At 37.0% G+C, this 24,792-nt stretch overlaps 1 protein-coding gene across 1 annotated transcript; it reads left to right on the plus strand.

Moving 5' to 3' along the window:
• Nucleotides 1-5,418: 5,418 nt before the first annotated feature.
• Nucleotides 5,419-7,588, plus strand: hoxb13a (homeobox B13a). The gene is made up of 2 exons (XM_041970949.1): nucleotides 5,419-6,145; nucleotides 7,018-7,588. Exons 1-2 carry the CDS (start codon nucleotides 5,419-5,421, stop codon nucleotides 7,263-7,265), a joined length of 975 nt encoding a protein of 324 aa, XP_041826883.1. The 3' UTR covers nucleotides 7,266-7,588.
• Nucleotides 7,589-24,792: the final 17,204 nt, after the last annotated feature.

Consider the following 24,792-nt stretch of genomic DNA (forward strand, 5'->3'; position numbering starts at 1 on the left):
TCTAATTTACTTTTAATTATTTTTATTCGAAAAAAAGAGAGAACATTTGAATCATGTTATAATTTTCAACCAAATTTATTTGTGGTCTGATTTTCTATTAACTCTTTATTTAAACTTTGAGATGAACCTGAAAACTGGACAAAAACATCCTGATTCATGTACTTATTGGATTTTGTTTTAATCCTGAAAATCTCTGATTTTGGAGAGATTTTTTTGTAAGCTGATGTTTAAGTAATTTCCTATCATACTTGGAACATATTTCATCATTTGTTGGTAGGAGTTTTCTTTTTTTTCCATTTTCTGTTTTTTCTGTATTCTCTGTTTTGTTTGCAGCAGCATTTACCTGGTAGTCTACCACAGTCTGTTCTTTTGTTTATTGGTTGCTTTAACATTCTTTTATTGTCAACCTATTGGGAGACGGTCGTCTACACGCCCACTTCTGTCCCAGCTTAGTATCTGCAACGTGTTTCTGATACAGTTTCTCTTCATGTAAAGTCATTTATCTTTGGGCGCTTTTAGAAATTAATTTGTTTAACAAGCTGCATTTTAACAAGCTGCAGACGATGACCAACATGACTAGTTTAACATATGTTTCAATAAAACTGATAGAGAACAGTTAACACTAATTATTCCAACTTTAACATTTAAACAGAATATTCCAACAGCATTGTCTAAATGTAAACACAACACAGGAAGTAAAGAATATACTCTGAATTTTTGTGTTAGCAATCACATGTGTTTCCCATGAGTCTTTTCACAATCGTAACTGAATTATTTGAGTAGGTCTGACTGTCAAGTTGAAATAACAATAAACTCAGAAAAACTTAGTTCAGTCAGTTACAATGGAAACATTGAATTTATTCTACAATTATACTGATTTTAAGTGAATTAACCCTTTATCGGACACTCATTAAAATACTTGGAAATTTAAATTTTCAACCATAGAAGAGAGTGTTATTATAAAATTTGAGGATATTACAAGACTTCAAAAGACTGGGAAAGTTTTTCCTAAAATAACTAAAGTTATGTTGTAAGATCTCTAGCTGGGATTTAATGGTTGGTGTGAAGAAGTTCGTGAGGTTCTATGATTTATAGCATGCAGAGACATCTTGTATGTTCGCTGAAGTGTACAAATATGATCATTATAAAGGGTTAAATCAACAGATGTAGGTTGTTATCACTAACAGAAGAATTAAGTGGGATTCACATGAAGAGTGCTTAAGATCAACTTCAGCCCAAATTCTCTTTTATAATCTTGTCCTTGTCTCTTGTGGTGGACATCATTGTGTCTTCTGTCCATTCCCACAGTTGGTGAACTGATTTCACACAGGTACATCAAAAATCTGAAGGAAAACTTCAGTGTGACACTGAACAGGAGCTGGTCTGTGGAAGCAGAGTAAGAATTTGATGCAGGGATGACCTTCAGGGTTGGACGTGCTCAGTCAGCAGGAAGCTGCTGCAGGAACACAGGGCTCACTATCTGGAGATTTAATAACCGCATTTACAGATAATCTAGAAGATAGGCATTTTAAAAATAACTTGAATAACTAAAAAAAAAAGGTCTAACATTTGTACTTTGAATATTCGGGGATGTCTTTTTAGGCCCAGCAGGATGCTCTCTGGACATCTCATTAATTCTAAAAGTAAAGAAATAAAATAACAAATAAAAATAACTGCAGTGCCTTTTATTTTCCTCATGTGAAGATGTGCAGTAATGTTTATTTATTAATCTCATTTTATCTTTATTTTATTGACCTTTATTTATTCTCCATCCATTTTCTATATCGCTTTATCCATTAAGGGTCGCGGGAAGCTGGAGCCCATCCCAGCATTTAGCAGGTGAGAGGCAGGTACACCTGGACAGGTCACCAGTCCATCGCAGGGCCAACACCGAGAAACAAACAGCCATTCACACTCACACTCACTCCTAGGGAGAATTTTGACCAGTTAACTTAACATGCATGTCTCTGGATTGCGGGAGGAACTCGGAGAGAACCCACGCACACACCGGGAGAACATGCAAACTCCACACAGAAAGGCCTTTTATTTGTATTACTGAGATAAACTGTTACTGGTGATAATAATGCATATGTGTGTTAAATTATAGGTTAATTTGTGAATTCTTCTGTGTAAGGGATGACTGCAGTGGCTGCATCCTCACCCACGCAGGTTCTCCAAAACAGATTTTAAATAAGTATGGCGACCATGACAGGGCGCTCGTGCTTCCACTTCTAACTCAGCTCGATGTAGCTGCTTTTATTTCCTTTTTTCAGTCATATTTCGCTTGTATTATATCGTGTTTGTCTCCAGCTGAGATGTGCTGTAACGGTTCGGTGTGATTGAGACTAAAAAAACTAATTTCTGCAGGAAATATGTGCTGATCTGAAGAAAAGAAAGACTAAAGTCACGTTTTTAAAATGTTGAGGAATATTTTATTTACTTTAATCTCTCTTTTTTTATTATTTCACTCTGTTATTAATTCAACTAACAGAAATCAAAGTGTTTGCTAATTTAAAACAAGTATCTGTATTCATGTTTGGAAGTTAATAATCTTTCAGAGAGAAAAGTGAATTCTGAACTCTGATCCGGTAAAAATCTGCTTTACAAACCTGAGAGAATGAAAGAAAAACCAAGAGTCTGGAGATGTTCACGCACGCACTGTTTCTGTTACATATAAAGACAATTTGCAGAAAGAAAACTAAAACAGATCAGAAACGAAACTCACCAGACGACCTTCCGGACCAGAACCAGGTTTAAAAAAAAAAAAAATGAAGAGATTTTCATTTTCTTCTGGTTTTGCTTTTTCTTCTCATTCTCCAGAAAGATGGTGCAGCGGTAGCTCGTGGGGTAGAGATGTGATTCCTGCTCAACCCCACGTCCCCTCCCGACGTGTCCACTGGAATAATTGTTAAATCTATTTATTCGTCAGATATTCTAAGAAATGCAGCATGGATGTGTTTGGGTGAATGACCTTAACTATTTAATGTTCACACAGAAAAACAGAAAAAAAAATATTTTTGCGTCTTTTCCTTTGGAAAATAATAAGATTTAACTTTTTAATGAAAGACTGAGATTAATATATTAACAACAGATAAATTGTCCAAATGTGATATAGTAATGAGATTACAAATTCAGGTTTATTTGTCCAGCGATAATTAACAACAAAATCAATTGAAAAAATTTTCAGTTCTTCTGATCCAATCAAACCAAATCCACGTGTGTCCAAACAGTTCATTAAAAATACCCAGATCATTTCCGGTCAGCGGATTTGATCGGAACAAACAAACACGCTTGGTCCAGGTCCAGATCCGCGTCCAGATTCTCCTCCCGGATAGTCCCACAAAATCAGTCCGACCACCACAACTCCGACCTTCACCTTCCGGTCTGTGCTTGGACCAGAACTTGATCCCAGAAAACCTTCAGAACTGATTTTTCGTGATCAGATTTTGTGATCGTTATTGATTTAACAAGTGTTTTATTTCTCCTCCAGAATGCTGGAACTTTACTTCAGTCTTTCATTTTACGCTCAACCTGCCGAAATGATCAATAATCTTCTGTTTGCGCCAGTCGCTTGGACGTGATCAGACCGCGACTTGTTGGTAACGTGCTTGATGATGAAATGTGAATAAAACCAAGACAATGAAACTAATTTAGCTCAAACTTTTACCAGACGAAGTCGAAACGAATAAACACGGATTAACATTTAATTCCATGTGATCAATTACTGTGATCGATCAGTGCCACAGCATGACAACTAGACTTCCAGAGTTTTCTGCTTTTCTCGTGGACACGGACGAGCAGACGGCTCAGAAACCTTTAATTGGTCCAGTTTTAACCCTATATTTGGTAAAATTCGACTTTAGCTCCGTGTTTACTTCTCGGCGGCCTGAAACGTGGAAGTTCATCGTGGAATTAGTAAAAATATCTGTGACTTCCACTGGTGAACTTTTTCCTCCTGAAACAATCTGTCTGCTTCTGCTTCTGAGGTGATGAAATTAAAACTGGTCAAATTAATCTGAATTTAACAGAAAAATAGTCATTTTTCAGTATAAATGTGATGTTGTTTAATTGATAAAGAAATTGTTATTGTTTCTAAACTCAGTCTGATGGTCAGTGTCACTGGATCACTGAGACATGTCCATGGTCACACACCTCCAGGCGCGGGGTGGCCTTGAACTTGAGCTCATTACATCTCTCCGTCTGTGTGTCTGCACCCCCTCTCCGCTCCCCGCTCTTTCTTTCTGCGTTAAACCTGACCTTGACCTGGAGGGGAGGGTTAGTCGGACCACACTATAACACAGAGACAGACTGTCTGGGTGGTTTCTGCGTGTGCGCGCGCGGATGGGTGCCTCCAGGTCCCAGAAACCAGATCTGGACATCTTTTTACTTTTACAAACATTTCTGTTTGACACAATTTACTTATTTTTTCTAAAATCGAATTGTTAAAAAACCTCAAATTCTAAATTTATGCTTGAACATACCAGAATTTTCATAAATCTATCTATCTATCTATCGTTTGTCTGCCTGCTGACGCGGCATGGAAAGAAGACAGAAAAAGGTTATGTTCTCTGGTTGGATATAGTTTACTTGCTCAGTCTGCTCGTGCAGATTCTGTCTCATAGCTGTGGTTACTTTACACACCGGGACATTTATTTAAGTCCCGTCCTGGAGGTTGGTTATTTCAAATCTCTGATATCCCTTCATTGTATGAAAAAATGAAATCATGTCAGACATCCATGTGTCTATAGAGCAGCTGTGTTCAGTCTGAGGAAAAAAATGAAGGAAACAAAACTGAGTCACTGGCTCATATTCTGGAGATGCTCACATTCCTCGTGCGTCTTTACGCGTAAAATGAAAAGTCTGGTTAAATCTCTTCTTCTTCTTCCATTAATAATAATAATAATAATAATAATAATAATAATAATAATTGTGCAAAAAGAACAGCCTACATGTAGCTAGAACAGCGGCCTAAACGTAAATCTGTCCCCCCTCTCGCACCCCTCTAGTGCCGCAGCCCGAACCTCATTAAAATATTTTTCTTTGACTGACATCCCAAACAAATCTGATCTGCTGTCGGTTTCCTCTCACCCATCACGTGATCTTCAGGTCTCGTCCAATGGACTGTTGCGTCTTGGTCCCGGGGGCTTGTTGCGTCAGGTCTGAGTCTGGGATGAAACCGGAGTTGCGGCCGGTTACCGGGAGTCTTTTCCTCCAAGGAGCTCCATCACTGAAAGGGGCAGTAAAGGCGCGCGCGTATTATGACCGTGCACATAAATGAGGTGAACAGTGTGTGTTGAGGAGAAGTGGTGGATAGAAGACCCCCAGTCCACCTCCCTGACCAGATGTAGCAGCTTCCCGTCCGGACCGAGTTTGACAGAAAGTGAGCCAAAAGGAGCCCAGAGTGAGAACGGCGCGCATATGACCTCCTCTCTGGTCCTGAACCCTCGCTGGCCAGCGGAAACGGTCATGTTCGTGTATGACAACAACCTGGACGACCTGAACAAAAACATGGAGGGGCTCGTGGGCGGCGGAAACTTCGCTGCGGCCACTGCGGCGAGCCAGTGCCGCAACATCATGGCGCATTCCGCGGCTGCTGCGGCTCTCGGGGGGCACGCCTCTGGCCTGGTGCATTCTTCAGCCGGTTATTCCTCAGTGGACGTTTCCACTTCGTGCGCCACTGAGACGGCTCCATCTTCAGGGAAGCAGTGCTCAACTGGACCGTGTCCGGCGGCCGCCATGCCGCACCAAAGCTCCTCCGCTGCGGCCGCGCTGCCCTACAGCTACTTCGGTAATGGGTACTATCCGTGCAGGATGGGTCGGAGCTCCTTGAAATCGTGCACCCAAGCTGCCGGGGCCACGCTCAGCTCGCAGTACATGGACACAACAGTGGGCTCTGATGAATACTCAAACCACAGGGCAAAGGAGTTCGCCTTCTACCACGGCTATGCCAGCCCTTACCAGTCCATGGCCAGTTACCTTGACGTGTCGGTGGTCCAAACCCTGGGCACGGGGGAGCCCCGCCATGACACCCTGCTCCCAATGGACAGCTACCAGTCATGGGCTCTGACTAACGGCTGGGGAGGACAGATGTACTGCTCCAAGGACCAGGCGCAGGCCGGACACCTCTGGAAGTCCGCTCTTGCTGGTAATAGGCAGTTTTATATCAAGAAGACCCATCTTCTTACACACGATCTTATATATATAAATATTAAACTTTGTTCTGTGGAGACCTTTATTGTAGCTGGATGACAAATTTATCTGCAGTTTGACACGTTTACTATTTTCCACCTCAGGGGAAAAATTTAGATCTTTTTTAAATAATTGTTATTAACTGATACTTAGCTACAGTATTGATATATTTACATTAAAGCATAATTAATTTCACGAGCTCCACATTAGTGAAGTTAATCTGGTAAAACAACTTAATCTGTTTTTTTTTTTGGGTGGGGGGGGAGTCACATTAAAATTTATGGCGCTTAAATAGGAAGATGCTTATATAATAATAATAATAATAATAATAATAATAATAATAATAATAATAATAATAATAATAATTAATAATAATAATAATAATTAATAATAATAATAATAATAATTAATAATAATAATAATAATTAATAATAATAACAGATGTATGGCAGGTTATCAATGTGACCAGAAAAAAACGGTTTTAGTGGAAAATAAGCCCCTTATTTGCACTCCGGTTTATTTTAGTTATAATTTATATAGTTGGATTTATTTTTTTATTCTTTATTTTTTTTTAGAAATCACAGCTGCAGAAAAGGTGATGCAGGGAAAAGCAAAATATCAGATGATGTTACAAAGAAGTTTTAAATTGTCAGGATTTTGCTAAACCAAATGTAAGACTTTGATCGACATGTTTCAGAAGACTCATTATCATCCTCTTCATCATTTAACCCATCTAAAGCCATCGTGGCTCTGAAGCCCATATTATAAATGGGTCGTGATGTGCAGTCTTGTCTTCAGACAGCCTTTCTTTTCTTTTCTATCCATCAGATGTGGTCGCGCACCAGCACGACGGCTCGCCTTTCCGTCGGGGTCGGAAGAAGCGGATCCCGTACACCAAGGTCCAGCTGAAGGAGCTGGAGAAAGAATATGCAGCCAATAAGTTCATCACCAAGGACAAGAGGAGGAAGATCTCTGCCGTGACCAACCTATCGGAGCGGCAGATCACCATCTGGTTCCAGAACAGGCGCGTGAAGGAAAAGAAGTTTGTGGCCAAAGTGAAGAGCAGCGCGCCGTAAGCAGCAGGTTCCGCTGCTGTTTGGATAGTTTGGTGGAGGCACCAGGCGGATCTGAAGTTTCACAGCTGAAACAGGACGGAAAAAAGGAAAATAAAATGGACTTTCTGAGGAAATGGGAGTGCGTGGGGAAACGAGTCCTACAACAGACGGAGGAAAACAGAGACTCCTGATCCAGAGATGAATCTTTGTAAATACAGCACTGTAACTGTCCGTGTTCTCTGTGTTAGTGTCTGTCAACCCCTATAACCCAAAGTACATTTTCTCTCCATTTTCTTTTTAAATCAGTAATCCAAATATGGTGGAATACATAATAAATAAATTTAACCCCGACGTTTTGTCGTGCAGGTCTATAAAACACTAAACAAACCATAGAAATGGGAAATGTTGAATCTTAGAGTTTGATTTTCTTTTGGCAAAAAACATAAAATATGCAAAAACCCAGACTGGAACCAAAAAACTATGAGCTACGCATGTAGGACTCAACAGAACTGGTCTGGTCTGGTTCATAAACACGACCACGAACTAGATTAGTCTTGCTTATTTAGTGGGATGTTTTGAAATATTAAAATGATTCACACAAGTGTTGGAATTTAACCCTGAAAGAAAGAAGGAAAGACAGAAAGAAAGAAAGAAATGACTTATTTCATTTGTGTCTCAAAACAATTTGAACATTTCTCTCTCTCTCTCTCTATATCTATATCTATCTATCTATCTATCTATCTATCTATCTATCTATCTATCTATCTATCTATCTATCTATCTATCTATATATATATATATATATATATATACATAGAACTGGTAAGTAAATTTAGTTGCATTTTAAATTTAAATTATTATGGTTTGGTACATCACGGCTGTGGTTAGAAATTAGCTTTACTGGAAAAGTTCTTCTTTATAGTTACATTAAAGTTAACTTAATATGGAAAATGAATGAATGAATAATAATAATAATAATAATAATAATAATAATACATTTGAACGTGTAATACTTTATTTTTAGTTTTCTACGCAACTACGCAAACACCCTCAACACCGCTTACAAACATTTCAAAAAGCGCGCTCACACACACACACACACACACACGCACACACACACACACACACACACACACACACACACACACACACACACACACACACACACAAACGGAGTTTCTGTGGATTTCTTGTCCCAGCTGGACCGTGGACATGTCCTGCAGCGTGGTCATGGATGCTTCACGTCCTCCATCTTTGCAGACACTGTGGGAGGTGCACGCGGCTGTTTTTCAGATGCAGTCTTCTTCCAGGTGATAACTGGTTCTGTGGTGTCCAGTTCGGGTCTGATACCTGACCAGCAGCAGCTGGTCCACTGAATGCTGGAGGGCCTAGAATAGGAACCACGATGACTTCAGGAGGGTTTGGTCTCACTTTTCAAATCTTTTAAGTTACAAATGGAGGCAGCTGCGCGCCGAACTGCTTTTAACGTGAACATCTTTAAAACTGCAGAACAAACCAAACGCATCTGAAAAGCTGAGACCAAATACCGAAATGTAAACAAAGAAAACAACAGGTTGAAGAAAATAATCTCAGAATAGTATTTAAATTTGATAAACATGTTAATGAAAAGCAAAACCCGATTATCTTTATCCACTTACAGAATAAAAATTAGCTCGAGGCTTAACCTCCGTCTTGCATGACCAAAAAGAAAATAAATAAAATAAAATAAAATAAAATAAAACCAAACCAACAGTAATAAACAAACTATAAATAAATAAACACACATAGTTCTAATCTACTAATTTAACCAAACAGCTGCTGCAAGACTTTGGGGTGTTGCTTCCTCATCTCAAGACTTTTACCACTAGAAGTTTCCACATTTCTTTTTCCCAGTTTCTTCATTCACAGTTCACACAGACGATTAATAGGCTTGAGCAGAATAAAGATGAAACGTCAGATGACAGTTATCACGCTGAAAACATTAAACTGGAGAAACTGTGACCAGCGGCTGGTTCCAGTCCCAGGTTAGAGCTGGTCTAGTCAGAACCAACATCAATAAGACGCAGAAAATATCAAAGATACGCTTCTATCAGGGGAACATATGATTTCTGGTCACTATACATCCGCAATTCGCACACGAGTGTTTGTGCGCGTGCGCACGTGTGTGATGAAGCGTTAAACATTAACATTGAACTTGACAAATGGTGGTGTGCTCTGCTGGCTTGTTGGTGCTCTTTACTGCTCCGTCTCTGTCCTTTAAAACAACAATGCTCACGGAAGCCCTGATGCTCATAAAGCTCGCGCTCCCCTTTGGTCCAAATACCAGAGAGGAGGAGGAGGAGGTGAAGGAGGTGGAGGAGGAGCCCTCATGTGTGGCTTCATGTGTGGCTTCATTTCACCAAGCTGGCATGTCAGACCCGGTTACTTTAGGCAATACCATGAAAACACGTGCAGATCATTTGGCTTAATAATGACTTCTGTTTTTTTGCTGGGGACGCAGCGATTTGCTGCCAGCTGGTAGGAGTGTGGACCATTTGCGACGATTGAATGGACAATTTTGTGATATATCTATCTAAACTTCAGTGTCCCATCTTCCCATCATAAAACCTAAAATGTCTCAAAGTTTACTTTAACTTTCTCTTATATATATATATATATATATATATATATATATATATATATATATATATATATATATATGTATGTATATATATATATATTTATGTGTGTGTGTGTGTGTGTGTGTGTGTGTGTGTGTGTGTGTGTGTGTGTGTGTGTATTATTTAGGAATGATGAAATGTTAGAATTAAAAGAAAAATCATCATCTCATGTCTCCTTGATCCAAATCTTCGTGTTCATGGAAAACCGATGAGTAATTAATTGTGAAATAAAACTATTGATGTAATTCAGTTATTAATTCATACAAAAAGAAATCAAATTGTAAAGTGTTTTGTAATTACACATTTTTTAATTATAATATTTATTATTGAGGAGTTGAATATTGATATACTCCTTATTTCTTATTAAATACTGTGATTTGTAAATCTATTTTCAAATTTAATTTCTAACAGGAAAAATAAACAACACAATTCCTAAATTTGCTTTCCATTTAATCCATTTAAAAGGCCATTTCCTTTTCCTTTTCCATTTTTGTTTCACCTCTGCATTTTAAATCCTTTTTTCATTAGATTTCCTTAAGAACCCTCTCCATTTAGCTTTGGAGCAGTGAAAACAAATTTAAACCAATCACTGCTGCTCCCCTCAGCCCTCTCATTGCTTAGATAGCATCTGCTTCTTGCATCTCTGATTTGGCCAAGTAATAGCTTGCTAATGCCTAGCTAATTACGTTGTTAGTACAGATACTAATAATGCAGTAACTTTAAGGAGACTTCTGCAGATAAGGTGAATTTTTGAAGAATCCATCCAGCAGTCAGCATATTAGTTTCTCTCAAAGTTTGATGAGGCAGCTGTAACTTTGCCAAATCTGAGATGATTATGCTCTGCCAGTCAAACTGTTGTGTGTTTGAGCAAGTCACTTCACCCTCCAATGCCGGCATTGCAGGTGTATGAATGTGGATAAATGTTTGGTAGTGGTAGGCGATGCCATTGGTACATCAGTCTGCCCCGTAGCTGTAGCAACACATGTGGCTTACACTCACCAAGTACTGTAAGAATGAGAAATGAATAATGGATACCATAGAGCACTTTCAGTGTCTTGAAAAGTGCTAAATACATATAATCTATTATTGTTATTATAATGAACTGCTACCAGAATAACACTAACAACTCTCTAGATAAAAAATATGAAGGAAAACTCTCGGCTAACTGTTTGATGTCCTTGTGCAGATCTTCTCTGTTACCGTGGCATGACGGTGGGTAAAAGGCTCTGCAGTTCTTCTTCCCTTTAGTTTTCTGGTGAGTCTTTTGCTACAGCAGCACATACATCTGAAAGCAGAATACAGACACACGAGGGTCCAGGATGTGTTCACGCCGCCATGTCTTAGTGAAGCACATAATGCTTCATTTACTGTATTCTTTCTAAGACCAAGCACTTGGCACTTCCAGCCTGTCTATTTTGTTAACTAGCCCATTAGAATGGCTGGAAAAAATTATTTGAATTTCCACAGTTTTTCTCTCTGTCTCGCTCGTTCACTGCATCCTTTTAGCTTCTTCTTCAACGCTTTTAGAATTTGGTGTGCTTTTTTGTTGGTTATCTTGGTTATTTTGGGGGAGCTTAATCAGCTTAATGAACTCAGCTTAATGAAAGGAAAAATCACTTGAGCAGCAACGTTTCTGAACCACAGTAAAAAAAAGTCTTCTTGAAAATCAGTTGACAATGGCTCTGTTGATACAAGCTGGCAGTAATTCATGAATTTCAAAAGTATGACCTACTGCGGTTTGCTGCCACTTTACGGTGCATTCTGGAAAGGAATTTAAAAAAATGTACGAATATGCCAAAACAAGTTCAACTCAACTCTTGCAAATTTAAATTTTGTGCAATGCAATTAGAGATTTTTTAAATATATGCATAGGTCCCATGCACCTGCGCACAACCTCGTCCAGGAGATGGGACGGCCTGGCATCGATCGGCCATCCGCCTCCAGCTCACAGGAAGAACTTTGGTCATTGTTCAAGGAGGAGGGCTGCCTACAATGGAATTCTCTCGCAGGGTGTGTGTTCGTTCGTTCATTCATTTAGTATGTTGTGGTAATAAGTCTGTCCCACTTAGAATACCAGTTAATTCTTTAAGGGGATAGCATGGATTGTGGATCCTGTGGATGGAAAGGAAAAAATGTATCACCGCTGGCACAGAATTGCCTTAGAGTTTTCTGGTTCGCATGACTGACAGATAAACCTGAGTTTCGCTCAAAGCGGCCCTCGTATACATTAGCGATTTACCAAAACAGATCTCCCAAATAAAACAATAGTATTAATTGTCTAATGTAATGTATTGTTTAATGAATCATGTTTTGTTTATTATATGAGATGTTCGGGATTAAAAACGTTATTTATTATATCAGATGATCCGGATTAAAGATGTTGTTTATTGTCTCTGATGTTCCTGATTTAACATGTTTATTGCCTTTGATTTTCGAGATTAAACATGTTGTTTAATTTCTCCATTGTTCCGGATTAAACATGCTATTTAATGTCTCTGATGTTCCGGATTAAACATGTAGTTTAATGTTTCTGATGTTTAAGAATAAACATGTTTAATGTCTCTGATGTTCCAGATTAAACATGTTGTTTAATGTCTCTGATGTCCCAGATTAAACATGTTGTTTAATGCCTTTGATGTAGCCGATTAAACATGTTATTTAATGTCTGTGATGTTCCTGATTAAACATCTTTTCTGTCTCTGATTTTCAGGTTAAATATGTTGTTTAATGTCTCTGATGTTCCGGATTAAACATGTTGTTTAATCTCTCTGATGTTCCATATTAAACATGTTGTTTATTGTCTCTGATTTTCAGGATTAAAAAAGTTGTTTAATGTCTCTGATGTTCCATATTAAACATGTTGTTTAATGTCGTCAGTTTTCCTGAGTAAACATGTTGTTTATTGTCTTTGATTTTCCAGACTAAACATGTTGTTCAATGTTTCTGAAGTTCCAGATTAAACATGTTGTTTATTGTCTTTGATTTTCCAGATTAAACATGTTGTTTAATTTCTCCAATGTTCCGGATTAAACATGTTATTTAATGTCTCTGATGTTCTGGATTAAACATGTAGTTTAATGTTTCTAATGTTTAAGAATAAACATGTTTAATGTCTCTGATGTCCCTGATTAAACATGTTGTTTAATGCCCCTGATGTCCCAGATTAAAAATGTTGTTTAATGCCCCTGATGTCCCAGATTAAACATGTTTTTTAATGTCTGTGATGTTCCTGATTAAACATCTTTACAGTCTCTGCTTTTCCAGGTTAAATATGTTGTTTAATGTCTCTGATGTTCCAGATTAAATATGTTGTTTAATGTCTCTGATGTTCCATATTAAACATGGTGTTTAATGTCTGATGTTTCGGATTAAACATGTTGTTTAATGTGTCTCATGTTCGGGATTAACTAGTTATTTAATGGCTCTGATTTTCCAGATTAAATATGTTGTTAAATGTCTCTGATTTTCGGGGTTAATTATGTTGTTTAATGTCTCTTTTTTTCTGGATGAAACATGTTGTTTAATGTCTGTGATGTTCCTGATTAAACATCTTTACTGTCTCTGATTTTTAGGTTAAATATGTTGTTTAATGTCTCTGATGTTCCATATTAAACATGGTGTTTAATGTCTGATGTTTCGGATTAAACATGTTGTTTAATGTGTCTCATGTTCGAGATTAACTAGTTATTTAATGGCTCTGATTTTCCAGATTAAAAATGTTGTTAAATGTCTCTGATTTTCGGGATTAATTATGTTGTTTAATGTCTCTTTTTTTCTGGATTAAACATGTTGTTTAATGTCTGTGATGTTCCTGATTTAACATCTTTACTGTCTCTGATTTTTAGGTTAAATATGTTGTTTAATGTCTCTGATGTTCCATATTAAACATGGTGTTTAATGTCTGATGTTTCGGATCAAACATGTTGTTTAATGTGTCTCATGTTCGAGATTAACTAGTTATTTAATGGCTCTGATTTTCCAGATTAAATATGTTGTTAAATGTCTCTGATTTTCGGGATTAATTATGTTGTTTAATGTCTCTTTTTTTCTGGATTAAACATGTTGTTTAATGTCTGTGATGTTCCTGATTAAACATCTTTACTGTCTCTGATTTTTAGGTTAAATATGTTGTTTAATGTCTCTGATGTTCCGGATTAAACATGTTGTTTCATGTCTCTGATGTTCCAGATTAAAAATGTTGTTTAATTTCTCCAATGTTCCGGATTAAACATGTTGTTTAATGTCTCTGATGTTCCGGATTAAACATGTTTCTAATGTTTCTGATGTTTATGAATAAACATGTTTAATGCCCCTGATGTCCCAGATTAAAAATCTTGTTTAATGCCCCTGATGTCCCAGATTAAACATGTTGTTTAATGTCTGTGATGTTCCTGATTAAACATCTTTACAGTCTCTGCTTTTCCAGGTTAAATATGTTGTTTAATGTCTCTGATGTTCCGGATTAAATATGTTGTTTAATGTCTCTGATGTTCCATATTAAACATGGTGTTTAATGTCTGATGTTTCGGATTAAACATGTTGTTTAATGTGTCTCATGTTCGAGATTAACTAGTTATTTAATGGCTCTGATTTTCCAGATTAAATATGTTGTTAAATGTCTCTGATTTTCGGGATTAATTATGTTGTTTAATGTCTCTTTTTTCTGGATTAAACATGTTGTTTAATGTCTGTGATGTTCCTGATTAAACATCTTTACTGTCTCTGATTTTTAGGTTAAATATGTTGTTTAATGTCTCTGATGTTCCGGATTAAACATGTTGTTTCATGTCTCTGATGTTCCAGATTAAAAATGTTGTTTAATTTCGCCAATGTTCCGGATTAAACATGTTATTTAATGTCTCTGATGTTCCGGATTAAACATGTTTCTAATGTTTCTGATGTTTATGAATGAACATGTTTAATGTCTCTGATGTCCCAGATTAAACATGGTGTTTAATGCCCCTGATGTCCCAGACTAAAAATGTTGTTTAATGTCTGTGATGTTCCTGATTAAACATCTTTACAGTCTCTTATTTTCCAGGTTAAATATGCTGTTTAATGTCTCTAATGTTTCGGATTAAACACGTTGTTTCATGTCTCTGATTTTCCAGAATAAAAATATTGTTTGATTTGTCTGATGTTCTGGATTAAACATGTTGTTTAATCTCTCTGATGTTCCTGATTAAACATGTTGTTTATTGTGTCTGATTTTCTGGTTTTAAAAAGTTGTTTAATGTCTCTGATGTTCCATATTAAACATGTTGTTTTAATTTGTCTGATTTTCTGGATAAAACATGTAGTTTAATGTTTCTGATGTTTAAGAATAAACATGTTTAATTTCGCTGGTGTTCCATCTTAAACATGTTGTTTAATGTGTCTGATTTTCTAGATTAAAGAGGTTGTGTAATGTCTCTGATTTTCCGGATTAAATATGTTGTTTAATGTCTCTGATTTTCTGGATTAAATATGTTGTTTAATGTCTCTTTTGTTCTGGATTAAACATGTTATTTAAAGTCTCTGATTTTCCAGGTTAAATATGTTGTTTAATGTCTCTGATGTTCCATATTAAACATGTTGTTTTAATGTGTCTGAATTTCTGGATGAAACATGTTGTTTAATGTTGCTGGTGTTCCATATTAAACATGTTGTTGAATGTTTCTGAAGTTCCAGATTAAACATGTTGTTTAATGTCTGATGTTTCGGATTAAACATGTTGTTTAATGTGTCTCATGTTCCAGATTAACGAGTTGTTTAATGCCTCTGATTTTCCGGATTAAATATGTTGTGAAATGTCTCTTTTGTTCCGGATCAAATATGTTGTTTAATGTTTCTTTTGTTCCGTATTAAACATGTTGTTCAATGTTTCTGAAGTTCTGTATTAAACATGTTGTTTTTTGTCTTTGATGTTCCATATTCACCATGTTGTTTAATGTCTTTGATGTTCCAGATTAAACATGTTGTATAACGTTTCTGATTTTTGGATGAACTAGTTTTTTAATGTCTCTGATTTTCCAGATGAAACATGTTGTTTAATGTTTCTGAAGTTCCATATTAAACATGTTGTTTAATGTTTCTGAAGTTCCAGATTAAAAATGTTGTTTAATGTCTTTGATGTTACTGATTAATCATGTTGTATAATGTCTCTGATGTTTCGGATTAACTAGTTTTTTAATGTCTCTGATTTTCCAGATGAAACATGTTGTTTAATGTTTCTGAAGTTCCATATTAAACATGTTGTTTAATGTTTCTGAAGTTCCAGATTAAAAATGTTGTTTAATGTCTTTGATGTTCCTGATTAAACATGTTGTATAATGTCTCTGATGTTTCGGATTAACTGGTTGTTTAATGTCTCTAATTTTCCAGAATAAATATGTTCTTTAATGTCTCTCATTTTCTGGATTAAATATGCTGTTTAATGTTTTTTTTTTTTTCCGGATTAAAAGTGTTGTTTTATGTCTCTGATTTTCCAGATTAAACATGTTGTGTAATGTGTCTGATGTTCTGGATTAAATATGCTGTTTAATGTGTCTTTTTTTCCGGATAAAAAAAGTTGTTTAATGTCCCTGATGTTCCAGATTTAACATGTTGTTTATTGTCTCTGATTTTCTGGATTAAATATGTTGTTTAATGTTTCTTTTGTTCTGGATTAAACACATTGTTTAATGTCTCTGATTTTCTGGATTAAACACATTGTTTAATGTCTCTGATTTTCTGGATTAAATATGTTGTTTAATGTCTCTGATATTCCATATTAAACATGTTGTTTAATGTCTCTGATTTTCCAGATTAAAGAGGTTGTGTAATGTCTCTGATTTTCCGGATTAAATATGCTGTTTAATGTCTCTGATTTTCTGGATTAAATATGTTGTTTAATGTCTCTTTTGTTCTGGATTAAACATGTTATTTAAAGTCTCGGATTTTCCAGATTAAACATGTTGTTTCATGTCTCTAATGTTCCAGATTTTCCTAGATTAAAACAGATCTTTCTGATACTGTTTGAAACTCCATGAGATGAGGAAATTTTTTTTCAATCACTTTATGACGAGATGTTTGATCTATTCTATTCTGTTCTGTTCTATTCTATTCTATTCTATTCTATTCTATTCAAATTTATGGGGCAACAGAAGTGGATGTGAGGACCTACAAACACACACCCACCCACACACACACACACACACACAAGCACACACACATGCACAGCTCCCCAGAGGACCGTTTATGTTTAAGAGCAGGAATGCAGGACAGAGGCTCATTTTTCTGTCTCAAGTTCATGTCCAACAGACCTCCCTCCCTGTTTCCCTTTCACACACACACGCACACACACACACACACACACACACACACACACACACACACACACACACACACACACACACACACACACACACACACACACACACACACACGCACACACACACACACACACACACACACATTTCCCTTAGCGTTTTACCTCCCCTCTCTGCCCGTCCTATTCCTCTTCTGTCTGTATTGTGGACCGTCTTTGTTTCAGAGGTTGGACTTTGCAATTGAACTTGAGACAGACAGACAGCTTGTAAACTGTTAGTAGTCTGGCCTCTGTCTGCTTTAGATTGGCCTGGGGGTGCAAAAGGGCTGAGAAACGGACACTGGACTTGACAATCTGTTTCTAAAACCATGTAGAGCTTCTCTGCATCTTATAGTATGTTAAATCCATTAAATTCAGCTGTTTTAGGTCAATTCTTTAAATACATGGAAAAATCAGCTGATCTGAGGAACCAATGAAACAAATAAAAAGCTGTGAAGTTACTTATGTTGATATTTTGTTAAACTGACTTCATAAATACAACTTTACTGGATCAATAATCTGTGTAATTCTCTGTTTCTGTAGAGCTCCATGTTTAATTTAAGCCAAATATCCTTGGTTATGGTACGTTTTTTATGCATAATTTTGAAAACAACACTCTTTTTCAAACACTTCATGAAAATATCAGAACGCTATACCTCTTGCTAAATTAAACACCTTGTGAAAATTGTGCACTAATTTGTAAAAACTTATTTTGTCACCATATTAAACACACGTTCTTAAAATGAATTTTTTTTTTGATGTGCAAAATCAAAACACTTTTAATGCTTTGACTTTCCACATGGTTCGTGTCAGTGAGGTTTACATAGAAAGAACATAAATAAATTCAGTAACAACTGCACAGTTCAGCGCTGCAACCTGAGGGCAATATTTAGTTATTACCATGAACACAAGTCAGACAACATGGAAGTCAGAACAGAATATTTTAGTGTTCCTTCTACAGTAAACTCAGTAAACATTTATGTAGACAAAAACAAACAAAAGAAAAATGACTGTATCCAACAGACTTAGATATCTGTAGGAGGTATCATCTCTTCTCCCAGCTGCATCTGTTTCATCAACATCACAGGTTATATCCTCATCTGCAGCGATGGAAGGTCCTCTTTGTGGGCCGATACTGTCTCTGAATTCAACCTGATCTCTTTTAAAGATTCAGGTTAGCGTAGCCAGAGAGACCGGATGGACGTAAGAACTCACTGACCTGAGATTCTGCTTTATTGACCAAAACCATGTTTTAAATACATAAATCCTACGTAGACCCAGAATGAATCCATGTAGCCTGTAAAATGTCAAAGGTAGAAACTCAATGTGCTGATGCAGTAAGCAGCGGGTTTATTGACCTGGAAATAAAAACTATTTTTATCTGAGTTCCTGACAAACTGAATGACATTCACCACTGCTGAGATCTGGCTGCTTTAGTTTCAGTTAAACTCATACATGACAGCAGACCTGGTGGATGTTTAACCAGCTGGTTCATGTGTTTAACCAGCTGGTTCACAGGTGGAGTCACTGGAAAAAACAGGAAATGACATAATGATAACAGAAGATAAATGTGTTGAGTTTTACAGTGTGAAGCTGATATTGTGTTTAGCTGTGTACATGTGTACATTTTGGTGGGTAATTAATCATAAAAATATGAAAAGGAATATGTCTTTTTTATGGTTTTGTTTTTAAAGAGCTTAAAGTTTAAAGTGAGGGCATTTTTTTAGGGATAAATTTAAAGTGTAGTCATGTGTGGCTACAATCACGCTAAGATTCAGCTTTGTGGAAATGGACTGAAGTCACTGATACATAACTCAGTGTGGATTTATCAGCTAAGACAGAAAAAGAAATGAATGCAAATGCAATGCTGTTGTGATTTCTTTTTTTTATTTACAGCCATTTATTTTAGAAAAAAATGAACAAATGACGTTCTACTTTATTCATTGTGTTGGATCAAGAATTAGAAATGTAAGATGAACTGTACCTCCACACAGTCACAAACTTAAACTGTCGTCTCTTCACCTGCACAGAGTGCAGGGAAACCTGAAACTGTCACAGTGAAGCAAAACGGAAAATAAACTCACAGACAGCAGAAGCAGGGGACATGTTACATCATGTAAAATAAATTAAATCAAACAGAAAACAGCTTTATTAGAAACAAATGTGGCTGCTTCTTCTGGATTAGAGTTCAATGTTCCCAATCCAAAGCATTTTGCTTTCATCTATACAATCACTGTGAATTCTGGGTATTTTACTGTAAAGGTTAGATTTATGGTTTTCCTGATAAAATAATGTAACATTATTTTGTTGTGGTAGGTGAGGTGGAGCTGGCAGCAGGTTACGGTGAGAGGCCGACCCTGCAAGGAGGGCAGCTCACAGGAAAAGAGTCGGAACAAAAGGAGAAATGCAGGCTTACAAAAGTCCTGAATAGGCCTTAAATCACAGACATGTAGCTGGATTTGTTAGAAGACTGCAGACATCCAAGACTCTGTAATTAAATTACACTGAGCCATAGATAAATTTAAAGTGCGGTTCTTATCATTAAGTCTATATTACAATACGTAACATGACATTAATTTCTGGAAAAATACAACATATTTTGTTCAGGATTTACAAGTGTGACTTTTAGCAAACTGTTCACATATACATGTAAATTTCATGTCAACTCTCCAAGATTTTGTTCCTAGATATGATTAAATGTGTTTTCTGGTCAACAAATGGATCACAGTTGCTGTCATAACTAATATTAAGAAAAAGGTCCTCTCCCCACATTTTCTTCCATGTTACTCAAAAGTAAATAAAATTTGACGGTCTTTGTTCAGCGGTGCACTGACTGTGTCATTCTCGGCTGACATGGATATTTTAAATATGACGTCCTGGCTAATCGGTGATGACAAACATTAGTATCCTTTATATTCCCTACAATGCAAGAAAAAAATCATCTGCATTTTTAAAAATATCTGAAGTGTAAATACAGTATTTCTACAATTTTTACCTTTAATCTGAACATAAAAAAGTAAAACATTTGAAAGACCCTCAAAATGTTTAAACCGTTTCCACATTAATGGCGTTTCAGTGCTGACGTGTTCATGAGCCCAGGGATGCTTTTTGAGACAAAGAAAATTGAAATGTAAATAAATGTTCCCATTGTCAGGACAAAGTCAATGCAACACAACCAGCCCAGATTATTCCTTTAATGGTCACGCTGTGAGAAAAGAAAATATTTTTTTTAATAACCCTTGAATGCTTTTCAGTAAATAGTTATGATAAGAGGTATGATATTTAACACAATGAGCTCATCACAAAGATATTTATTTTTCTTGTGCATGTGAACCTGCACAGACAAGAAGACGACCAAACAGGGGCGCCGCCAGGAATTTAGGGCCTCATGAAGGAGAATGACATTGCTGATTTTAAAGAACTTTGCTGCATCTATGTATACAAGAAAATAAATTGACTACGTAAATCACTTTAATACAGGCAGCTGCAGGCTATATTGTTTCCAATCAGCTGTCCAGTATCCAGTACAAACGATCACCGTCTGCTGTTTTTTCATAGTGATCATTATGTAGAATATATTAACGTCTTTAAATTTGTCAAAGAAAGTTTCATTTTATTTTTTTAATGGTGAAAAGAGAGAAATTCCCACAGATTCTGTAATGGTGCTAACTGGTATGTCTCTGAACACAATGCTGCTCACCTTCTTCACTGCAGGGCGGGGAAAGGCGTGGAGGAGACACAGCTGCTGCTGGCTCTTCTGTCTTCATATGATAAGGGGGCAATCATGGGGACAGATAATTTAATAAAAAACATTTTACTAAACATTTACTAGCACTTATTAAATGCTTATTAACCCTCTGAAGTCTATGGCATTTTCCTCTTGACGGTCTGGTTGTGTATGAATGTTTGTTAATTCTCAGTCCTGTGAGCTTTCTGGCCTAAAGCCTCAGTGTGTAAAAATTACTCCCATCTAGTGGTGCGCTAAAATAATGCAAACACCCGAGTAGCGCTCTATTGGAACCTCACCATTTAAGTGCATTATTACAACAACGAAAGCGGCGGAGAGTCATAAATTTGAAAATATCAACATCTCTCAGACGTTCAAGTGTCTGTCAGGTGATACGGAACGACACATAATTCTGTTTTTTTATGCTGATAATTTACAAGCACGCCCTCCAGGTATTTGAAACCAAGCTACTGCTAATGGCTAATGTTATCGTGTGAAAACGCGTTTCGTGACTTGCAGACTCAGATCATCTGATGAAGGGAGAGGAAGAGGAAGCAGGGGTAGTGGACCTGTCGCCGCTGCAAGATGAAGATCCCGTGCTGTAACATTACTCTGTGTTTAATAACATGTATTTCAGCTGATTTATCAAGGGAGGTGGGCGATGTATTGATTGGAAATAATTATTATCTGAGAGATATTTTTGCGTTAGAATGCAGGCGGTTCTAGTGATTAAAATAATGATGAGAAACTGGCATTACTTTGGTCTACTCTGTCAAGCTACAAGGAAGACAACTACCCCCACCCCCATTGACAAATAAGCTGAAATAAATGATAAAACACAAGGGAAAGCTCTCAGAAAATATGTCTGAAAGAAGCGCACGGTCACCTACTGGTATGACTTCTGTGAAAAGTAACAACTGACACCTGTTGCAGCGGAGCTTTTCTACTGTAGGCTAGCTACCAACTTCAGCCCTTTTAAATAGCAAATGATCCGACTTAAACGGGAGGATAGTTGCTGGACCACCTGCCCTGTTTCTAACATAAAATAAAAATAAACTTCACTGCTAGATTGAATGAACTCACCCATCCAGCAGAAAGCAACCTCCGATCAGTTTTAAAGTCCTTCTCCTTCATAATTGCCTCCATCTGGTAAATGCTTGATGTACACGCTCGCTTTCTCCCAGTTATTATTTATTTTTCTTTTCTTGGCTATTTTTTCCGTCTCATGGGGCAAAGCGTATGGATGGTCTTCCATTTCAATGTGAAGTGACAAGCTGAAGGATCTACGTTTGTCTTTGCTTGTTTATCCCCCCCGAAACACGTGTGGAATCTCAGGTAAAACACGTCAGGTTTTTGCCCACCATATTCAAAGATGGTGATGCAACATGGCAGCCTCCAGTTGGGTGTGCCGCCACCTATGTATTAAGAAACAACTCTAAGCTACTAGAACACTTTCATTTGGATGCAATTGTGACTAGGCTTTGGTAAAATACATATTTGTGAAAGCGGTACTTGGTTTTTGCAAACAACAAAACAAATAAGCTACACACTGTACCTTTAACTGCTCTGGGTTAGCTACTGACACACGGTGGGCTCATTACAAAGGCCGAAGAGTCCTCGCTTCGTTAAAAAATAAAATAAATAAATAAAATAAAAAAGAAATACGCTGCTATAATTTTCCTTTTAGAAGTAGATGCACAGGAGCACCCAGCATTATCAGTGATGCGATGCTTTCAACCTCACACAGGTCAGATGAAGAGAAGCAGTTTCTTCGAGAAAAACTGGGGCACAATGGCATCTTTTTTTTTTGTCTCTCATCTCTCTCCTTTCTCTCTGTTCTTTTATGTAAACCACTGCTGATGAAGGAACTGATGCACTAAGACAGGACCAAACCATTTCATGCACTTTCACGGGGGTGGTTGGTCAATATCATTATCACTTTTTTTTTAGCAGTTGACTGCCGCAAAACGAGCGTAGAGATTAGAGAGACACTGAGACAAAAACATAGAAGTCTTTTTTTTTTTACTGCTTGTTGTCTTTGAAAAATGTATTTATTTCTAATAAAGGTTTAATAATTTTCTTATGTATTTTGCATATTGTTGGAGGCCCTTTCAAGTCGTGGGTCCTTGGAATCTTCCTAACTTCCCACCTTAACAGCACCCCTGCAGCCAAAACACTGACAATTTATGAAGTAAAATCAGGCTGCTACAAGAGTTCATTTAAAAGATTTAAACACACACACACACACACACACACACACACACACACACACACACACACACACACACACACACACACACACACACACACACACACACACACAAGACAAACAGATGGGAAAATGATGACGTGTATAAATAAATACATTCAAAATTATTTATTTATTTATTTGTTTGTTTGTTTGTTTGTTTGTTTATTTTTAATGTGTCCTGTCCAGCATTGTAGCAAACAGAATGATGGTCTGGCTGCTGTGTTATGGGGAACAAATTTGTTTTGCCAAGAAGAGCTTTATGGGTCTGAGGCTCCTCTTGATAATCTCATTTTTTTATTTCTTTATTTGTTGAAATATATTGTTTTATCTTATTTGTTTGGTATTCCCTATGGTCATGGTGCACAGGCCCCAGCAGGCCAAGATCAGTAGCCGCTGACCCCCCAGGCACCGGCCATCCAGGGCTGCCGGAGCCAGGGGCCCAGGGCCCCAGAAGCACCACTGCTGAGGGAAGGGGGGACTGCCTGTATCCAGTGTAGAATCTGAGGTGTCATCAGCTGTGAACAATACTTTCAAAGTTGCCTGGTCCACAGGAAGGTCTTTGATGTCTGTTAGGTTGGACAACTGATTGTTAAAATCGGGATCTTCAAACTGCAAAATGAATCTTCCTCTTAGACCAGGGTTGGTTTGTAACACCCGATACAGTTCCTCAGAGCTTGATGGGATGTCTTTAACTGAAAGATGTCTGATTTCATTTTCTGACACTAACAAGCAGAAGCATTGCAGACCACTCTGACCTGAGAATGGAGAAAAATTTGCAATGAGTATAAATATTTAGTCTTAACTATTTGGATCGCTGTCTCATATCTTTTTATCACATATCTCCTGGTCTTGATTTCGGTGAGTTGACCTTTTTTATGAGTATGTGCTTAATGTTCATAACCATTAATAGCACATGAAATCTGATCTTCTGTTATGATTTCTGCAACATTCATATACAGTCCTTCACCATATGCTGACCCATTTGTTTGCATATTTTAGAGAGTAAGTGAGTGGTAGTGTTGTACTGAGCTGCATTATATTGAGGCATTTATAGTGGAGGTGTGGCAAGACACTACGCTCCCACGGTGAGACCAGATCCTGGGTTGGAGAGTACGAGATGAGATTTTAACACTATTTTTTAAAGAATCAACAGCAATAAAATATATGCGTGCTGCACATATACATTTTTTGTATTTATTATATTCAATCTAACGGTTATTTTTATTAGTTGATAATTTCTATTACTCAATATTACAATGAACTTACCAAATAAATCAGGGAAAAAACTCCTTATTTAAACATTTAATTCGATCAGCGGCTGCAGTGCGGGGCAAAGAAAATAACTAAAACAATTCAAAGATTTAGCAAAAGTGACAGACTAATAAAAACCTGTCAATTTTGTTAAATCTTTTAATTATTTAAATTATTAAACCTGAGTTTGGGTCATTTTTCTGTCATATTGGCTGTAAATGTAAACATGTGGCTTAAAGGGCTGAACAAAATAAATTTTAAAATATAATGCCCCGAGAGGGGAACAGAGACTGAGTGTATATGGGTAAGTATGATGATATGCATGTGTGTGA

The sequence above is a fragment of the Melanotaenia boesemani genome, chromosome 2 (genome assembly GCF_017639745.1).
Source record: "Melanotaenia boesemani isolate fMelBoe1 chromosome 2, fMelBoe1.pri, whole genome shotgun sequence".
In the NCBI taxonomy this organism is placed as follows: Eukaryota; Metazoa; Chordata; class Actinopteri; order Atheriniformes; family Melanotaeniidae; genus Melanotaenia; species Melanotaenia boesemani.